The sequence below is a fragment of the Nematocida minor genome, assembly GCF_024244105.1.
Source record: "Nematocida minor strain JUm1510 chromosome Unknown 7859, whole genome shotgun sequence".
Lineage (NCBI taxonomy): Eukaryota > Fungi > Microsporidia > Nematocida > Nematocida minor.
The window spans coordinates 162929-178936 of record NW_026250399.1 but is presented as its reverse complement, the minus strand read 5'-3'; the positions used below and the strand labels follow the sequence as shown (position 1 = coordinate 178936).

The window sequence follows — 16008 nt, the reverse complement described above, 5'->3', positions numbered from 1 at the left end:
TATTTTTTAATTATAGAAATAGCAGTGTCTTATTTTTTTTTCTCATGTCCCAAGAGATTTCTCTCCTTCTGAAAGAGACAGAAAGACTGCTAGATAAAAACAGCGCAGAGGATAAAGACGAGATCCACAGCAAGCTGGTTGGGCTGTACCTTTCCCTGCAGGAGTACGCTGAAGAGGGCAAAGATGCATTTGTAGATCAGTACAATCTACTGGTGGACAGAGGAAAGACAGCAGGTATTTCAAAAATTAAAAGAATTATTAAAAAGGCAGCAGAAAAAAAAGAAACATCAAACGTGAAAAAAAGAGAGACCGTGGAGAATAATCAAAACACAGAGAGAATTGCGGCCTCAATCCTAGAGCAGAGCAAAACACTCAAGATGAAAGCAGAGTCTTTTGGGCAAATGCTAGAAAACAGCAAGAGCTTTGTGGAGAAAGTTTCATCGGGCGTGCGAGAGAATGTAAAACAAGTGCAGAAGAGCGTGCTGGCTCTGGAAAACAAGGAGTGGTACAGTTTGACAACAGGACAGGTGGTTTTTTTATTGATAGCAGCCCTTCTTATTTTTATCTTCATGTACTTCCTTATCAGAGTAGCGTAGCTATGCTCTACAAGAAAAGAGAAAAGCTTTTCTCGCTGTTTTGAAATATAAAATCGTGCAGAGGCACATCGGGCCCGCTGACCGTAATAGTTGATTTTATGAGATCATTTGGCATTTCTCTCTCTACCAGCTTGGAAAATGTCTCCTCTTTTTCCACTTTCCCTGCGTTTATGAGGCGGTACAGGTGCATGACAAAGAGATCTATTGGAAACACGTTCAGTGCCTGGCTGAATATAGTAGAGTGAGAAGACTCTCCCTTGAGGCTGGTTGAAACAAAAGTTACATTGTCAGGCAGCCTGCTCTTGTCGAGCAAAGTGTCTGCCTGGCACGTATCTGCAATAAATAGTATCCTGTTTAACTTTCGCATCTTCTGAAGACTCACCAGCGCATCCGTTATGTCGTCTGTGTAGAAATATTTTCTGTTGCAGTATTTTATAAACCCGTCTCCTCCGTGGCCAGTGATGTAGATCAGAAGATTGGTTGCACTGTCTGCCCCAAGAAGCACAGGGTCTTTTCCTCCGATCATGTTTAAAATCTCAAAGTACGATGTGTTTCTTTGCTTCGGAGTGTAGTCCACGCCCTTAACCAAGGTAAAATAGTCAGTTTCAATGTTTTGGTCGCGCATTCTCTTGTCGTTTAGCAGATCCTGTTTCAAATATACAGAGATGTCATCAGAGGCAAACCCGTTCTTTTCCAGCGCACTCTGCAGGGCTATAACATTGGCAAAGTGTCTGTAGTTTTCGTACTGCCACGAGCAGTTTATGAGAATGGCCTTGTTAGTGCAGAAAACAGCGCCCATAAGGAGAAAAAGAACAAACATAGGTCTTAAAATTATTTTGCAAAAATACTCTCCAGCTAATTTATAAACAAAAGCGTAAATTAAATAAATAGTTACCACTTGGCTACTATTTGCAAAAAGAGTAGCTATTACTTGAGAACAGAAGAGCTAGAGACAAGTTAAATACTTTAGATTTATTTACACAAATCAAACTAGAAGAATGGTCAGAGCACACCAACACTAGGCACACTGCGCGAGCATTCTCGATTATCATCTAAGCATCCAGAGCACGCTTGCTGTTTAGTTAGCAAGAGGATACCTGCGAAGAGACTTGCCTGTGAAGCCAACAGTCTGTGTAATTACCTCTACCTCTTGCTCTTCGTCGTTCTTCTTTGGAGTGCTTATCTTGCAGTTGCTTCCCAGTATCATAAATATGGTTATAAACCCGCTGATTGAGTAGTAGCAGGTGAACATAATCATAAATATGTATATCTCTCTTTGCACGGCCTCCACGACTATTCTCATGTTTTCCTTGTGCGATCTTATTATGTTCCCTGCCCCAATCATGTTCATGATGGTTGTCAGCTCATCTGAGCGCGTCCTGGTGGACATGCAGTATACCGCATTTAGTAGCTTATCTGCATACGATAGCTTTATGTAGGCAAAACACCCCAGAGAAAACAGGAAGAAAAACACCCCAAAGATAATCGCGATCTTGATTGTGAACTTGCTCTTGCTGTTCACTGCAGTCGATGAGACCATTGTCATAAAAAGAGAAAACCCAACTAAGTAGTTGATGACACTGCTAAAACCTGTTTCGCTAGACAGGACGTACACCTCGAGCCTATTCAGTATTTTGGAGTAGAAACTGTACACAACAATGATAAGAGTCTCGACAAGCAGCAGAAAAGCCAAGAGATTCACACTGCGTCGTATGCACTTGTATGCTATGCTAGCCATCCCTATTCCAGGATCTCCAAAGATATGCAGCCATCAGCCAATAAAACTCGTACTAAATTAGCCAATAGCAGCAGAAATCTTCTGAAATAAAAAATCACGGGGCTACTTATTACGAGTTGAATGAATCAGAATGCACGCTAATAGCACCACAGGACAGATCCAATAGACGCTCCGCCATTCTCCAATAATAATGGAGAATATAACCAATAAAATTTTGTTTACCAGGAAGACATATCCATCACAGAATCTGCACCCACATTACCAATTTGCCATTTAGAGAATCACCACTTGCATCCCAATGCTACCACTAGAGAGCTTTTTAGATAGAACAGAGTAAGTAAATTATATCCAACTTATTTTATTCTTTTGCATAAGGTGGCTAAATGCATCTGTAGCCCTGGGCTGTATTTACACAAAGTGTCACATTGACAGTATTTCTTTTATTTTTTCCAGGGCCTCCACTTTATCCTCTGCGGTGCTCTGCACTTCTGTGTTGGTGAAGTTTACCGTGTAGAGAACATCCTGCGGCGATGCAGAGGAAAAGGACACTGTTTGGGAGTGTAGATCATTCTTTCTCTCTGCCACTTTTTTGAGCAGCTCTCTCAGATCGACAGTTCCCTCTACTCTTTCGGTTTGTGCTATTTTTCTCAGGCTCTCTATTCTCTCTTCTTCTTTTTTTATGCTTTCTTCTATTGTCTCGAGCTCTCTCTGGACTGTTTCCAGCTCTTCTCTTTTTTCTTTCACTTTACTCTGGTCTACCTTGTTTCTTTTTGTTATTTCATGGTAGTTCGTGTCGATGTAGTAAATGGTGTTGCTGAGCACTTCCCTGCACACTTCGTCCAGCAGAATATTTTGCTCATCGCCAGGAGGACACTTCATAAATATTTTCTAATATTTGTTTTTTATGCAAATGACTAAAACTGAAACGGAGACAGCTCCCGATGAGAAAATTATTTCGTACTTGCAGACAAAGGGCTTCTTTGAAGACGAAGATGAATCTATAAAAAGGGAAAGAGTGCTGGGAATACTTAGCAATTTAGTCAATAAATTTATCATGAGTATAGCTCGGCGTAATGAAATCCCAATTGACCCAAAAAGTCTATCTAAAATATTTACATTTGGCAGTTATAGACTCGGGGTGCACTCGTCCGGCGCTGACATTGACACGCTCTGCATTGTGCCGAGCTTTGTGAGTAGAAACGAGTTTTTTACGACCTTCTACGACGAGCTTGCGTCTAAGGAATACATCTCTGAAATATCAAAAGTAACCAACACTTTTGTTCCTCTGATTAAATTTAAGATTAACTCAATTCCCATTGACTTGGTGTTTGCGCGCATGGATCTCTCCTCTATCCCGCCAAACATAAATCTGCTGGACAATAAACTACTAAAGCACATGAACGAAAAGTGTATTCTTAGCCTGAACGGAAACAGAGTAACCGATGAAATACTGGCACAGGTTCCAAATGTTAAAACATTCCACATAGCCCTCAGGTTTATTAAGTACTGGGCGCAGTGCAGGCTGGTCTACGGCCACTCGTACGGATACATGGGAGGAGTGGCGTATGCGCTGTGCATAGCAAAAGTCTGCCAGATGAACCCAAATTCTGAAGCAATTGACCTGATTCACAAATTTTTCGATCTTTTTTCAAAGTGGCAGTGGCCTGCGCCCGTTATCATTAAGGAAGTGCCAGACTGCAACTACAATCTGAAGGTGTGGAACCCAAAAGTAAATGCACACCATAAGAACGATAAAATGCCTGTCATCACTCCCGTCTATCCTCCCCTTTGCTCCACGCACAACATAACGAACAGCACACTGAGCATAATGAAGAAAGAGTTTGCCCGAGGATGCGCGATATTTGAAGAGAATGCAGCTGAAAAACAGGATATGTACTCTCTTCTCGACTCTCTATGCGCAGGCACAGACTTCTTCACCCGGCACAAAAACTATTTTGTGGTTGCCATGGCAGGGGACAGCTCCAAAGAGTTCAGCAAGTTCCTGGGATTCGCAGAAACGCGAGTAAGAATGTTCGCACAGAAGCTAGAAAGCATTGAAAACATCACGTGCTCGTACACGCTTCCAAAGAAATACACAGTGGAAGATGTATCGCCAAAGGACATCCCCATACTAAAAGATCTGAAGTGCGAAGGAGACTCCTACACTCTGGGAGTGCTCTTCGTGGGCATTGACTTTACGACAGTCAAGCTGCCCCTGAACGCCTCGAAGAAAATGAACCTAAAGAAGCCGGTGCTGGAGTTCAAGTCTTCCCTGGAGGCGTACGAAAACGAAGAAGAGTGCGAAATTAGGTACGACGTCATCCCAGTGAAGCAAAAGTCTCTCCAAAGTATCTTGGAGATTTTCAAAGAAAAAGAAATAAGAAAAAGAAAATCCGAAGATACGAAAGAAGAAAAAAGAAAGAAGTAAAAATAAAAAAACAATAATAAATTTTTAAATATAAAAATGAAACTCTCTGAGTACACAATCGATTCGTACTACAAGGCAACAAGAGTTGCCAATAGTATATTTTTCATTCTACTTTTTATTTCTCTTCCTTTGTACTTTGTTGTGTACCACATTGGATTCAATGGATACCTCGTGCACGAAGGGCCTGTGCACCTACAGGACTCTCTGTACTGCATTTCCTACTGCATGGGAAGGTGTCTCGGAGTGATCCTCCTGGGCAACGGGCTGATGGTAAGCACGTGTGCAATTATTCACTTATTCACGCCGTACTATCTGGCGAAGTGTGTCTCGTACTTTATCAGCCTTCTTACGCTTCCTGTTATCTCTCTGATCCTCTACCTCTCCTGCTATGCCGTCTTTGGAAGCATCTGGAACAACGTAACCAACGTTATCTATGGCTCAACATCGATAATACTTGGCGGCGTGCTCCTCTCCCTCATCCCTCCCTTCTGCAGGAGAAGAGCGCACACTCTCGCAGGCATGCTCCTATTCGGAATGAATGCGTGCAAAATTGCCATTAAGTCTATCCTCTGGGATGTGTTCCATCTTTCAGTCATTCCTGTTTTGCTGAGTATTATTTACCTTATGGTTCTGCGCGTACACAGACTCAATATAGCATCCATTAGCATATCCGAGACTAAGTGGTTCTGGCACAGGCTTATGTGCATAGGATCGGGAGCCTTTATTAGAATATATTTCTCAGTTGTGGTGTTCTACAGCACATTCAAAACAGAAGCTCTCCAGAACACCTGGCCAGAGTACCAGCGCATTGCCATTCTTTATGCATCTGGTGCTGTTTACAGCATTCTCTCTTCTTTAGCACTGGTGGAGCATTTGCATGCTCGATACTACTACAGTATTCTTGCATCAGCTGGCTTTTACCTGATGAGAATGGGATTTGCATACTGGGTGCCATACCAAGTCCTGCAGACGTACAGAGCATTTGACAAGGCATGCGTGGTCAGCCGGGTGGAGTGGATGAAGAAAAACAAAAAACATTTCGTGTACTTTGAAGTGTGCAGGTACATTTCTGTAATCTCCATTGTGTTCATTCCCCTGTGCATTACATACTACATATTTGAAAGGTACCACGGAGACACCACCTCTGAAATGTCGATTACTCTTTCTTTTATGCGCATGACATTTGCGTACCTCTTCAACGGCCTGGATGGAGCCATGATTATCGTGTACATCGGACAAAGACTGTCGCTGCCACAGAAAACAGCAAAGAGAGTGACGTACACAGACATAATACACATATACAAGCCAGCTGCATCAGAAATATACCATGCCTAGAAGTAGAGGTGCACTCTGCTGGATCTATCAGCTATAAAGATGCTTCGGTGTAAGATAATCAGCTTGTACTATAACAGTTTAATATGAATAAATATCGTTAATATACAGATGTACTTCCTGGAATAATTGTACGTTTGTAACGGTTAAAAGTGAGAGTGTAGATTATACTTTTTAGATAATTTATTGACGGTTTATGATCTATAGAGGCACCTGTTTTATACTTTCTGCATAAGACGATTATTTTTCTATCTTGCATCTATATCGGTTCTTAATTGAGCATAGAGTCTTTGTCATCTACGATCTACATTGGGTTCTTCTTGAACAAGAACCAAATAGATACAAGCACGCCTACATACGAAAGAAGCTTGAAGATTATCATAAGCCGCACTGTCATCATTTTACGTATCTTACGGAACGGGGCGATGTCCGGTGCCCACAGCAAAAAATAGTAAATTACTGTTTTGTCGAGCTCATAGATGATGACATACGAGAAAAAACAGCTCAGCATAAAAACAGTGAAATTGCCTATAGTCGATCTGCACACATCCATTATTTTTACCTCAGAAAGAGCACTGCCGCTTCCCACTACACTTTTTACTCTATCTACAAAGTCCTTGGTAAGCTGCTCGTTGTCCAATGCAAGCACTTTGCTGTATGCACCCGCTCCGAATGCATCTATTATTTCACTGGCTTCTGGAGATATCCGTTTTTCTATGGAAATATTTATGAGTCTGTGCAACAAAATGCCAAATGACGAGAACAAGACATTCAGAACAAGCGGAGACTGGCAAATGCTAAAGACCATTCCAATGGCACTGCTTCCTATGGGCCCAAAAAATGAAGAAAATCCCATCGTGATAAAGTCCATGATCATAACAGCAAATGCAGCAGTAATTCTTCCGTTTTCGTCAAAGGTCAGAATCATAAAAATAGTGAATATGAATATGTGCACCATCACGTGGAGGATCAGGAATAGAGAAATAACAAAGCTCTTCGTATCGCCTATTGCATTGAAGAGATTCGTGCATATTCCACTGGCTCTGATGAAGAACAGAACATTAACAGCAGCTGATACAATGCTCATCACAAGTGTTTTATTATTTGAGCTGCAGTTGTTTTCCACGTACTCGCTCATGCTGATTTTTGACTGATCCAACTCTTTCTCGTACAGCAGTCCTTCCACGAGCGACTTCATTTTAATGCCTGTGTTCTCTGGGTCTTCAGCGAGCTCCAGTAGCCTGGCAGTTAGTCTGTCGTTGTCATCGTGCTGTGCAGCTGTTGTGAATTCAAAGGGAGACCCATACTTCCCTTGAAATCCCTTTAGCTCCTGCTGGTATACAGGGATAGCCAGCAGACTGGAAAGAATTCTGCACACTCCGAATATTAGAAGAACCAAAATCATACCTGCCTCAAACATTCTTATTCCCAGAGACCTGAAAACAAACCCGGGCTTGCCGTATACGGATGCAAATAAGCTGGAGAACGCTTTTTTAATGTCTATCCTGTACACACATATTGTGTCAAGTGGTATTTTTGTTACATTTTCCATTTTTTCCATTTTTTTATTCTGGTATAAGAACAGAATTATTCGCACTTTCACTTTAGAAAATAAACTGTGTTATCTTTAATATAGGTAGATTTGAGGAGAATAAGCGTTTTTAAAGCATTTAAAAACAGAAGATAGGATGAAATAGTGTTGATGGTTTATTATTGTCTGTACAGCCCGAGAGGCACCATGAATTACTGGATGTGCCAAGCCTACGAAGAATAGATACCTGGTGCAGTGATGATGCGCTCTACTATCTTTTGGGTGTGGAGCAGCTGCAAAAGGGTGACTACTGCATAAGAGTGCTCTACCTTTGAAACGTCTTTGTTATTTTCTACCATGAACAGAGATTTAATAAAGTATCTATCTGAATCACTCCTCAGCACGTGTATGAACAGTCTCTTCAGCAGATAGGGAAAGAATGTAAGAGTTACTCTGTGTGATTTGTGAAGTATTGGAGTACTGCATGGCTTCTGATCTACTTCACTCTTTACTATGAATGCTGCCACCAATATTTCCACTGCTGTTCTTATGATAATGCTATCTGTAAGTGCATCTGCTGTGGAAATAGCACTGTACATAAATGCGCTGCCGAGTGCATCTAATAATGCATATACGCAGGGATTGATTGTGTCTATATTCTGGCTTACAGTGCAGCAGTATAGAAATGATAGAGTATTGGTGTCTACGGGAAGAGTGTATTCGCTGTGCTTAATAGAAACAATGAAAGAAATGAAAATAAAAGTGTGTACTACCACAGATAAAACAACGCCATCTGAAAGACGAAGAGACTCTTTTTCGCTGATTGTTCTTTTTTTAGTGTTCATTTGCACCTTAACTATCTGGTATAAAGAGATAAAGACGTAGGAAGCGTAGGAAGTAAGCACAAACAGCAGCAGAACCAAGCACTTTGCAAACATAAAAGACCAACAAAAAAATAAGAAATTATTATCCTGATGACCTAATGAAGTTTCGCTAGCCTATCCTGGTGGCATAATGAAGCGATGAGCTATTGAATATCTGTGTGTTCAACTGGCTAGATTTATGTAGCTTAAGCACAGCCAAAGAACAGCTATCTTTCTAGTATAATAAATATGTGTTCTACCGCCAATTTACTGAATAAAAGTCTACTGCTCATTGAAAAGATGTATTGCTAATGATTAAAGCAATGCTTACTACCTCTCTTGATGGGCTGGCTTAATATTCAGGTCTCTTGCTCTTTCGTTCGAATAGTAGTCACAGAATACATAGTCGTAGTATGTGCTTGTATTTCTGTTAATGGAAAATGCCCGGCATGTATTCATCAGTCCGTGCAAAGCATTGCCACTGATGGGTGAAGAAGATTTCAGGTGTTTTTCTGTTTCTTTAGTGATGGCTCTCTCTACATACCCGCATAGATACGAGAGTGCCACTGTTTTTATCTGCGTGGCTATCTCGTGTATCTCGTAGCATATTATGTAGCGTATGTAGATGGGCAGCCCCGAGGCATAGCCGAATATTATCATAAAGTAGGCTAGAAACAGGAGAATAACTGACCCTGTGTCAAAAAAGGCCAGTATTTCATTGTATCCCGAATAGTGTTCTAGTATGTGGTGGATGGAAACATACTCTATCTCCAGTATACTGTGGGTATCTATGAAAGACCTGTCCATAATCAGAAGAACAGTGATGCCTGTCTCCATTACGTACACAGGTGTTTTTTTGGTCATTGGTATGTCCATCCACACTATCTGGTACTGTCTCGGGTATATTCTGTTGAGTGTTTCGTACAGCTTTGTCTTAAGCAATCCGTCCTCCAGGGGATTTCTCACTTGGTAGGAAAACTCAAAGTCTCGAAGGCCAGCGAGAGAATTGGCTGAAAGAATGACCCCAATGATCACAAGAATTAGCTGGTGCGGTGTGCTGTATAAAATGTTGTCTCCATCCAGGACAGAGATCATAGTGTGCAGGCTCATGCAGACTATTATGTGTCTGATGGTAGATATAAAGTACAGCTTCCACTGGGCATTCTGGTCTCTGGATATCACGAATATTCTGTTAATTATCAGGTACACACCCAAAAGAAACAAGTCTTTTTCGTTGCCATCCAGCTCTCTGCCGCTCGTATACTTTATCTTTCCAATGGAAGCATTCAAGTGATCCAGCAGGCCCCATAGAATGATGTTTCTTATTATGCAGATGGAGAGAGTTCTGCAGAGCAGCCAAGTCCTGCTAGAGTGGAAATAGATGGATCGCATAATGTTCAGAGCCCCCAGCACTGAAATACAGAGCGTAAGGCCAATTACAGCTGTAGAAGCATACGCATACATTTTTTAAATGAACAAGAGCAATTTATTTTTCAATGCTAAACAATTCTCAGCAATATAGAAGATAATAGAAGAATACAGTAGATGGTAGTAGATAATGAAAGATAGTAGATAGAATATAGCATGGTAGTATTAATACATGGTAGATCTAAATGTTAATACACGGTAGATAGTGTGGTAGATGGTAATACTAATGGTTAGGAGAGTAGTTGCTTCTATGATGATGACTGTGGCGGGTGTGGCGCCTATTGTTGTCTCCTGATGCATTGGCTGCTGGATTGACTACTATAACATTTGGCTGTTGGCTACCTCCACCTGTTGCATTACTGTTGTTATTGTTATTATTGTTCGTTACTATATTTGTGAGCTCTGATCTGCTGCTACTTGTTCCTACTACTCCTGTGAATGAGAGCAAGAAGTATATAACGACAAGAATAGCGATAAGAAAAGCTGTTCCTATCAGAAAGGGCATAGGACTATAGAAATCTGAAAACATAGAAGAGTGCAGAACTACTTCTTATATAACTTTGTGATGTGATGAATCCCGTGATAGCACGAAAGAAAGACACTTGGATGTGATCTCTACTATCTAACCAATAGAATTCTCTCTCAAACTGGACCAATTAAAGTTCAGAATCATAACACATTGAATCATAAAATATTTTATAGAAAAAGAGACTTATTCTCAGAAGTACACTATTGCTTTTATTATAGAAGATCTAGTGCTAGTACTATGAGTATGGCAGTGCTATATTGCCATTCTTTCTTATCACTGACAGACTAGAAAGGTGTCTATGGTAGGTCCTATGGCAATCTTTTGAATATTGCTCTGTACTTATTTGAGTGTTTTATATCCGCTTTCTTTGACTCTTCTGTTGTCTCTATTATCACCTCGTACAGAATGTCTTTTTGTGCTTCTTCTTCAGTTAGTCTGCTGAACAAAGGGTGCTCTTCTATGCACTGGCACATATAGCTGAACAGCTCTTCTACATCTGTTGAGATGTACAGGCGGCCATCTGGCTTTATTACGTATTGGTATATATCCAGCATAGACTTTGATACTATTCTCGCCTTGTGCTTCTTTTTTTTAAAGTGTGGATCCGGGAAGAGAATGAACATCTTTTTAAGCGACTCTTTCTCGATGTAGTTGGTCAGGAACTTCATGCTGTTGGCTCTTACCACCGATACATTTGTGCTTTTGTTCATTGTTTCCTGCTCAAACTTTATCTTTAGATCTACGTAGTCCACTAGCTTCTCTCGTATCTCCATGCCTAGGATATGGTCGTTACTGTACAGCTCAGAGAGCTTGAAAAGAAGGCCACCGTACCCGCAGCCAATGTCCACCATATCCACGGGAGTATCAAAGAACGAAGGATTCAAAGGATAGGAAATGTTGTGGTCTGAAAAGGGGTTGGAATGGGCACGCTGTCTGTGATTTCTTTTTTGCGGTTTTACTGCTGAGTTCATGCAGAGTAAAATATTTGCAACTAAATAAAATATTCACACAGTGGCATCACCAGTCTATATCTGTATTCTTCTGAAGCAGAGAATATTGGCTTATCTCCCTCCAAATGCATGCACAGTGTACTCAAAGAGCATGCTACTAGATCAGTAGTTTATGCTCTGCCTCCTCACACTCACCAAGAAAGGAAAAAGACACTAAATAGTTACACTCCTATCCTGTGCATGCCAGAAGAATCTCTTAGCATTCATAAAAAAGTAGCATAAAATAGAACAAAACTGGTAAGTATTAAGACATTTACACTTTACTTATTTTGATATCTGCATTTATTAGTATACTTCTATGTTGGAAATGCCCACTGAATATTCTTTATGAAGAACTTCTCTGCACTCTCGCACCACCTCTGTGTGCTGTGCTCCTTCAGCCAGGGACACCCGAGCCATAGTTGCTCTGTTGCTTCTGCTTATGCTCCACACCTTTAGGTCAGTAACTGACTCTACGTGGCTTACGCTCATAAGACTATTTCTGACGCTTTCTACATCCACAGGCGATGCATCGAGAAGCATCATCGCTACCTCCCGCGCCAGCCCAAGAGACCCGTAGAAGCAAATCGCAGTTGAGAGGATGGCAGCTAGCAGATCGACAATAACTAAAGAAGAGTCGATGTACAGCACAAGACCGCTCAAACAGAGGCCCAAACACTGCATCAGATCGCTCAGAGCATGGATGTATATCGAGGTAATGCTCATATCCCCGGTGCACCTTTTGTTCATGTGCAGAGAAACGAAGAAGTTCACTAAGTTTACAACCAAAGAGAAAAAAGCAGTGCCCAGAAGAATGTGTCTATCAAGAGGCACAGGATTGAAGTATCTTCCAACTGACAGGTGCACAAGGTATATAGAAGGAGACCAGATCAAAAAGAGAGAAATAGCAGCAGCCAGAACTTCTAGCCTAGCTAGGCCAAAGGTGCACCTATCACCTCCACTCCACCTTTGCATGATAAATGATGCACACAGCCCTACCCCGACAGTCATCAGATCACCTGCCATGTGAAATACTTCTCCAAGTATGGAGACTGCATGGCTCTTGTGGTGCGCAAAGAGCTCCACAGCCAGAAGCAAAAGCGTATTGAAAAGAATAATGTAGACCCCTTTAGACTTCTTCATGTTGTAAATACAAGCAAGAAATTTACCAGGGGAATAAAACAAATAAATAGTAGTCGCGTTTATTCGTCATTTAAGTTGTAGTAATGGAGACCGTATTCACCAGACTCTGTGTCTATTTTGATATGTATCCAGTCCTTAAGGCCTTTCTTGTGGAGGTACTTACGGAGGAGCTGTTTTATGTAGAACTTTCTTACATCTACGCCCATATCTAAAACGATCTTGTGCTCTGCCTTCTTTAGGAGGACGTTCATTGGTCCTCCTGGGAGTGTCTCTGGGTTGTGCTTTGACAGTCTGTTGTTCACTTCCAAGAAGTTAGCACACTCTTCCATGTCGAACAGCTCATCCTTGGTCATTTCCTTGCAGTTTATGGAAAGTTCTCTTCTTTTCTCTGAAACGGGGTTTATTATTCGTCTTGCCATTGGAGCAGGGGTGCAAATTAAAATTAAAAGTAAAAGAGCCAGGAAGAGTAAAAGTAGGCTGGTGATCAAGAGAGCCCTCAGAAAAAGAGCAGGGCTCGTAGCGCAGCTGCTGGTGTGAATATCTGCGCACAAAAGTGTCAAAGGCAGGCGCGCTGGATGTGAGATAAGAAACAATGAGAGGAGAAAAAGAAGCAGAAGACGCAGTTAGAAAAGTAGAGACAGGAGCAAGAAAGGGAGGAATGTGCGTCGTGATGCTCTGGTATCTTCTCATCCTCTGTGTGTGCTTTGTTTCTCTCTTATTTCTCTTCTCCATAAAATCTGTGCAAAATATTTACAAATAGACAGAGCAATACTTTTACTTTTGAAATAAAATATTTACTCGAGTTAAAGAGTGCTGCCAGCTAAAATAAAACCCAAGATAAATTTTATTAAAATTGTTGTATACTCCTCGGCAGCAGATTTACTTTCAAAAAGAATGCGTACTTTGCTAAATAATGGATGGTTTATTTTCTTATAATATAATTACCGCACTCTGTTAGTTTGAACTCGTTGTTGAACTCATTCGTATGGAATATATTCTTATGCACAATTCCCAGAGCAGTTGCCTTACTTCTAAGAGCCTTAACCGAAAGAGTAGCGCCTTCATTCGGAGTGTTCTCTCCTCTTGCAAGCAGCGAGTTGATCAGATCAATCACAGCAGCCGAGCTATCGCCTTTAGCGGGTAGATACTTCTTGAACTTCCACTGCAGTTGGTTTCTTACTGCGTTCTTTTGGGTGCTGCAGAAGCTGTCCAGAACCACCTCAACTGCTGTGTCAATGTCTTTCTGCGTGACCACCTCGCGCAGGTGCATTCTCGCCGATGCTTCAGCTATTCTTACCATTGACTCAACGTGTCTCACCGTAATAGGAATGCCTCTCGCTGCTGCGCTCTCTTTACGCAGAGACGCATAGAGCGAAGAGATTCTTTCGCTGTCAAACACTTCGATCTTTGGCCTTACCCTTTCCCTGGCGTATGCAATGTACTTCCTCAGTATGTGCTGCGGTATCAGCCCATCTGCGCCTGTGCTTTCCTCAGTGCTACTCCTACCGCTCTTATTACTATCCCCTGTGTAGTAATTGTTAGCACTCTCTTCTGTGCTGTTATTAGCAGCTCTTCTGTGGCTGTCCACTATAAACCCTGCGAGCTGTCTGTCTTTCTCCCTGTTCCCGGGCTCATCCTGTATCACACATATCACATCAAATCTTGAAATAATCGGGTCACTGAGGTTTACGTTCTGCTGGAAGGTGTACGCAGGGTTGTATCTTCCCCTCACGGGGTTTGCTGCTGCTATCACTGCGCACCTTGCCTGCAGGCTGGTGACTATCCCTGCCTTGGATATGCTTATGCTCTGCTGCTCCATAGCCTCGTGGATGCTCACTCTGTCTGTGTCTTTCATCTTGTCAAACTCATCGATCAAACACACGCCCTTATCTGCCAGCACCAATGCGCCTCCCTCCAGTGTCCATTCTTTTGACACAGGGTCTTTCCTTACCATGGCTGTGAGGCCCACTGCAGATGCGCCCTGTCCCGTGGCAAAGACTGCCCTGTGCGATATGCTCTGTATGTACTTGAGCAGCTGCGACTTGGCCATGCCTGGATCACCCAGTAGAAGCACATTTATGTCTCCTCGCACCTTGTGGTTATTGCTCGAGTGTTTAGGCACTCCTCCAAACACAGAGAGAGCCATTGCTCTTTTTGCTGGGTAGTGGCCGTGGATACTCGGTGCAATGCTTTGTATGATGATGTTGTGGATGTTCTCGAGCTTAGAAAGTCTGCGTATTTCTTTTTCATCCTGCGGTGTTATATTCACTACAGAAGACACATCCTCTTTCTTTATTATGCTGAGTGCTTCTATGCACGTAGAGAAGGACGGCACTCCTGTATTTTTACTGCTGTGCGAGACTGAGTAAGTATTGCCGTATGTTCCTGTGAGCTCTATCTCATCCCCAGGCCTCACACAGTCTATGAGATCGTACTGCAGGACTACTTCCTTAGAGCGAGGGAGTCTCCCAGGGGGCACTGTTCCCGGTACTTCCTGCATCGTTACCTTCTGGTAGTCTCTGTATATGGTCTCTGTCTGATTCACTGCGAGGGTATTCGCAGACTGGCACTCCAGACACCTATTAGGCCTGTTCTTGCTCTTTCCGCTTGCATCAGAGTCTTCTATGAGGAAAGGGCCCAGGATTGCCTTGCACTTCTGGCAGGTGTACTTCACCAGCGAGACTATTGGGCGCACTGCGCTTCTTTTTGTTATTATCCCATGGACCTTCACGAGAGTGCCTAAGTGCGAGTTGCGCAGAGACCTTATCCTGTCGTACGATGGGATATTTACAAGCCTGAGTATGAGAGACGGCCTAATGAACGAGTACTTGGGGAATATGTTCCTGACTACGCTCTGCAGAGACTCATTCAGCAGGGGAAGTGTCCTGGCTGGCATAGATACAGCTGCGAGGGCTATCACGGGAGAGAATCCTTCTAGGTCGAAATAATCTACGTATATGGACTGTTTGTTCAGCGAGGCCATTTGGTTGATGAGCTCGATGTATTTCCCGTTGCTGTTTGTTTTCAGAAATTTAACAGTTTCATTTTTCACCTTCTGCTGCACGTCTGGCGTGTGGATGTGCTTCTGCAGGAGAGAGAAGCTGGAGAGAGGCTCTTCGTCTGTTTCAGGATCTGAGGGCTCTTTGTTCCAGTGCTCCTCTTCTTCTGACTCTATTCCCAGGGCCTGCGATATTTCTCTCTCAGCTGACTCCAGCTCTTTCCTCGTCAAAGGAGGCGCGTACTCTTCGTCTTCTGTTTCGTACCTGTCGAGGAGCGGATTGTCTGCATAGTCGTTGCTGTAGTTGTCGTTGAATAAGTCATCGCCTGCTGGGTCGAGCTCTGAGTCCTCGAGCTCTATTCTGTCTACGTCACTTGAGCTGCCGTACGTATCGCTGTCTGCGTCTCTATTCATCCAGTGCAAATTTTTACGA

The 16008-nt window shown here is 42.4% G+C and overlaps 13 protein-coding genes across 13 annotated transcripts; 3 read left to right on the top strand and 10 right to left on the bottom strand.

Moving 5' to 3' along the window:
- Nucleotides 1-44: 44 nt before the first annotated feature.
- On the top strand, nt 45-596 carry NEMIN01_0676 (uncharacterized protein; the record flags this gene model as incomplete). Its single annotated transcript, XM_051476618.1, has 1 exon — nt 45-596. One exon carries the CDS (start codon nt 45-47, stop codon nt 594-596), a length of 552 nt encoding a protein of 183 aa, XP_051332578.1.
- A 7-nt stretch (nt 597-603) lies between these two features.
- Nucleotides 604-1416, bottom strand: NEMIN01_0675 (GPI-anchor transamidase subunit K; the record flags this gene model as incomplete). Its single annotated transcript, XM_051476617.1, has 1 exon — nt 604-1416. The coding sequence occupies one exon, from the start codon at nt 1414-1416 to the stop codon at nt 604-606; it is 813 nt and encodes a 270-aa protein (XP_051332577.1).
- Nucleotides 1417-1674: 258 nt separating this feature from the next.
- NEMIN01_0674 (uncharacterized protein) lies at nt 1675-2334 on the bottom strand (the record flags this gene model as incomplete). Its single annotated transcript, XM_051476616.1, has 1 exon — nt 1675-2334. The coding sequence occupies one exon, from the start codon at nt 2332-2334 to the stop codon at nt 1675-1677; it is 660 nt and encodes a 219-aa protein (XP_051332576.1).
- Nucleotides 2335-2754: 420 nt separating this feature from the next.
- On the bottom strand, nt 2755-3213 carry NEMIN01_0673 (uncharacterized protein; the record flags this gene model as incomplete). The annotated part of the gene is made up of 1 exon (XM_051476615.1): nt 2755-3213. The coding sequence occupies one exon, from the start codon at nt 3211-3213 to the stop codon at nt 2755-2757; it is 459 nt and encodes a 152-aa protein (XP_051332575.1).
- A 31-nt stretch (nt 3214-3244) lies between these two features.
- Nucleotides 3245-4762, top strand: NEMIN01_0672 (poly(A) polymerase; the record flags this gene model as incomplete). The annotated part of the gene is made up of 1 exon (XM_051476614.1): nt 3245-4762. The coding sequence occupies one exon, from the start codon at nt 3245-3247 to the stop codon at nt 4760-4762; it is 1518 nt and encodes a 505-aa protein (XP_051332574.1).
- A 36-nt stretch (nt 4763-4798) lies between these two features.
- NEMIN01_0671 (uncharacterized protein) lies at nt 4799-6097 on the top strand (the record flags this gene model as incomplete). Its single annotated transcript, XM_051476613.1, has 1 exon — nt 4799-6097. The coding sequence occupies one exon, from the start codon at nt 4799-4801 to the stop codon at nt 6095-6097; it is 1299 nt and encodes a 432-aa protein (XP_051332573.1).
- Nucleotides 6098-6398: 301 nt separating this feature from the next.
- Nucleotides 6399-7646, bottom strand: NEMIN01_0670 (uncharacterized protein; the record flags this gene model as incomplete). The annotated part of the gene is made up of 1 exon (XM_051476612.1): nt 6399-7646. One exon carries the CDS (start codon nt 7644-7646, stop codon nt 6399-6401), a length of 1248 nt encoding a protein of 415 aa, XP_051332572.1.
- Nucleotides 7647-7855: 209 nt separating this feature from the next.
- NEMIN01_0669 (uncharacterized protein) lies at nt 7856-8563 on the bottom strand (the record flags this gene model as incomplete). The annotated part of the gene is made up of 1 exon (XM_051476611.1): nt 7856-8563. One exon carries the CDS (start codon nt 8561-8563, stop codon nt 7856-7858), a length of 708 nt encoding a protein of 235 aa, XP_051332571.1.
- Nucleotides 8564-8818: 255 nt separating this feature from the next.
- NEMIN01_0668 (uncharacterized protein) lies at nt 8819-9952 on the bottom strand (the record flags this gene model as incomplete). Its single annotated transcript, XM_051476610.1, has 1 exon — nt 8819-9952. One exon carries the CDS (start codon nt 9950-9952, stop codon nt 8819-8821), a length of 1134 nt encoding a protein of 377 aa, XP_051332570.1.
- Nucleotides 9953-10753: 801 nt separating this feature from the next.
- NEMIN01_0667 (tRNA (guanine-N7-)-methyltransferase) lies at nt 10754-11416 on the bottom strand (the record flags this gene model as incomplete). Its single annotated transcript, XM_051476609.1, has 1 exon — nt 10754-11416. The coding sequence occupies one exon, from the start codon at nt 11414-11416 to the stop codon at nt 10754-10756; it is 663 nt and encodes a 220-aa protein (XP_051332569.1).
- Nucleotides 11417-11740: 324 nt separating this feature from the next.
- Nucleotides 11741-12577, bottom strand: NEMIN01_0666 (cobalt-zinc-cadmium efflux system protein; the record flags this gene model as incomplete). Its single annotated transcript, XM_051476608.1, has 1 exon — nt 11741-12577. The coding sequence occupies one exon, from the start codon at nt 12575-12577 to the stop codon at nt 11741-11743; it is 837 nt and encodes a 278-aa protein (XP_051332568.1).
- Nucleotides 12578-12636: 59 nt separating this feature from the next.
- On the bottom strand, nt 12637-12996 carry NEMIN01_0665 (large subunit ribosomal protein L22e; the record flags this gene model as incomplete). Its single annotated transcript, XM_051476607.1, has 1 exon — nt 12637-12996. One exon carries the CDS (start codon nt 12994-12996, stop codon nt 12637-12639), a length of 360 nt encoding a protein of 119 aa, XP_051332567.1.
- A 503-nt stretch (nt 12997-13499) lies between these two features.
- Nucleotides 13500-15989, bottom strand: NEMIN01_0664 (DNA replication licensing factor MCM2; the record flags this gene model as incomplete). The annotated part of the gene is made up of 1 exon (XM_051476606.1): nt 13500-15989. The coding sequence occupies one exon, from the start codon at nt 15987-15989 to the stop codon at nt 13500-13502; it is 2490 nt and encodes an 829-aa protein (XP_051332566.1).
- Between the last annotated feature and the right edge of the window lie 19 nt (nt 15990-16008).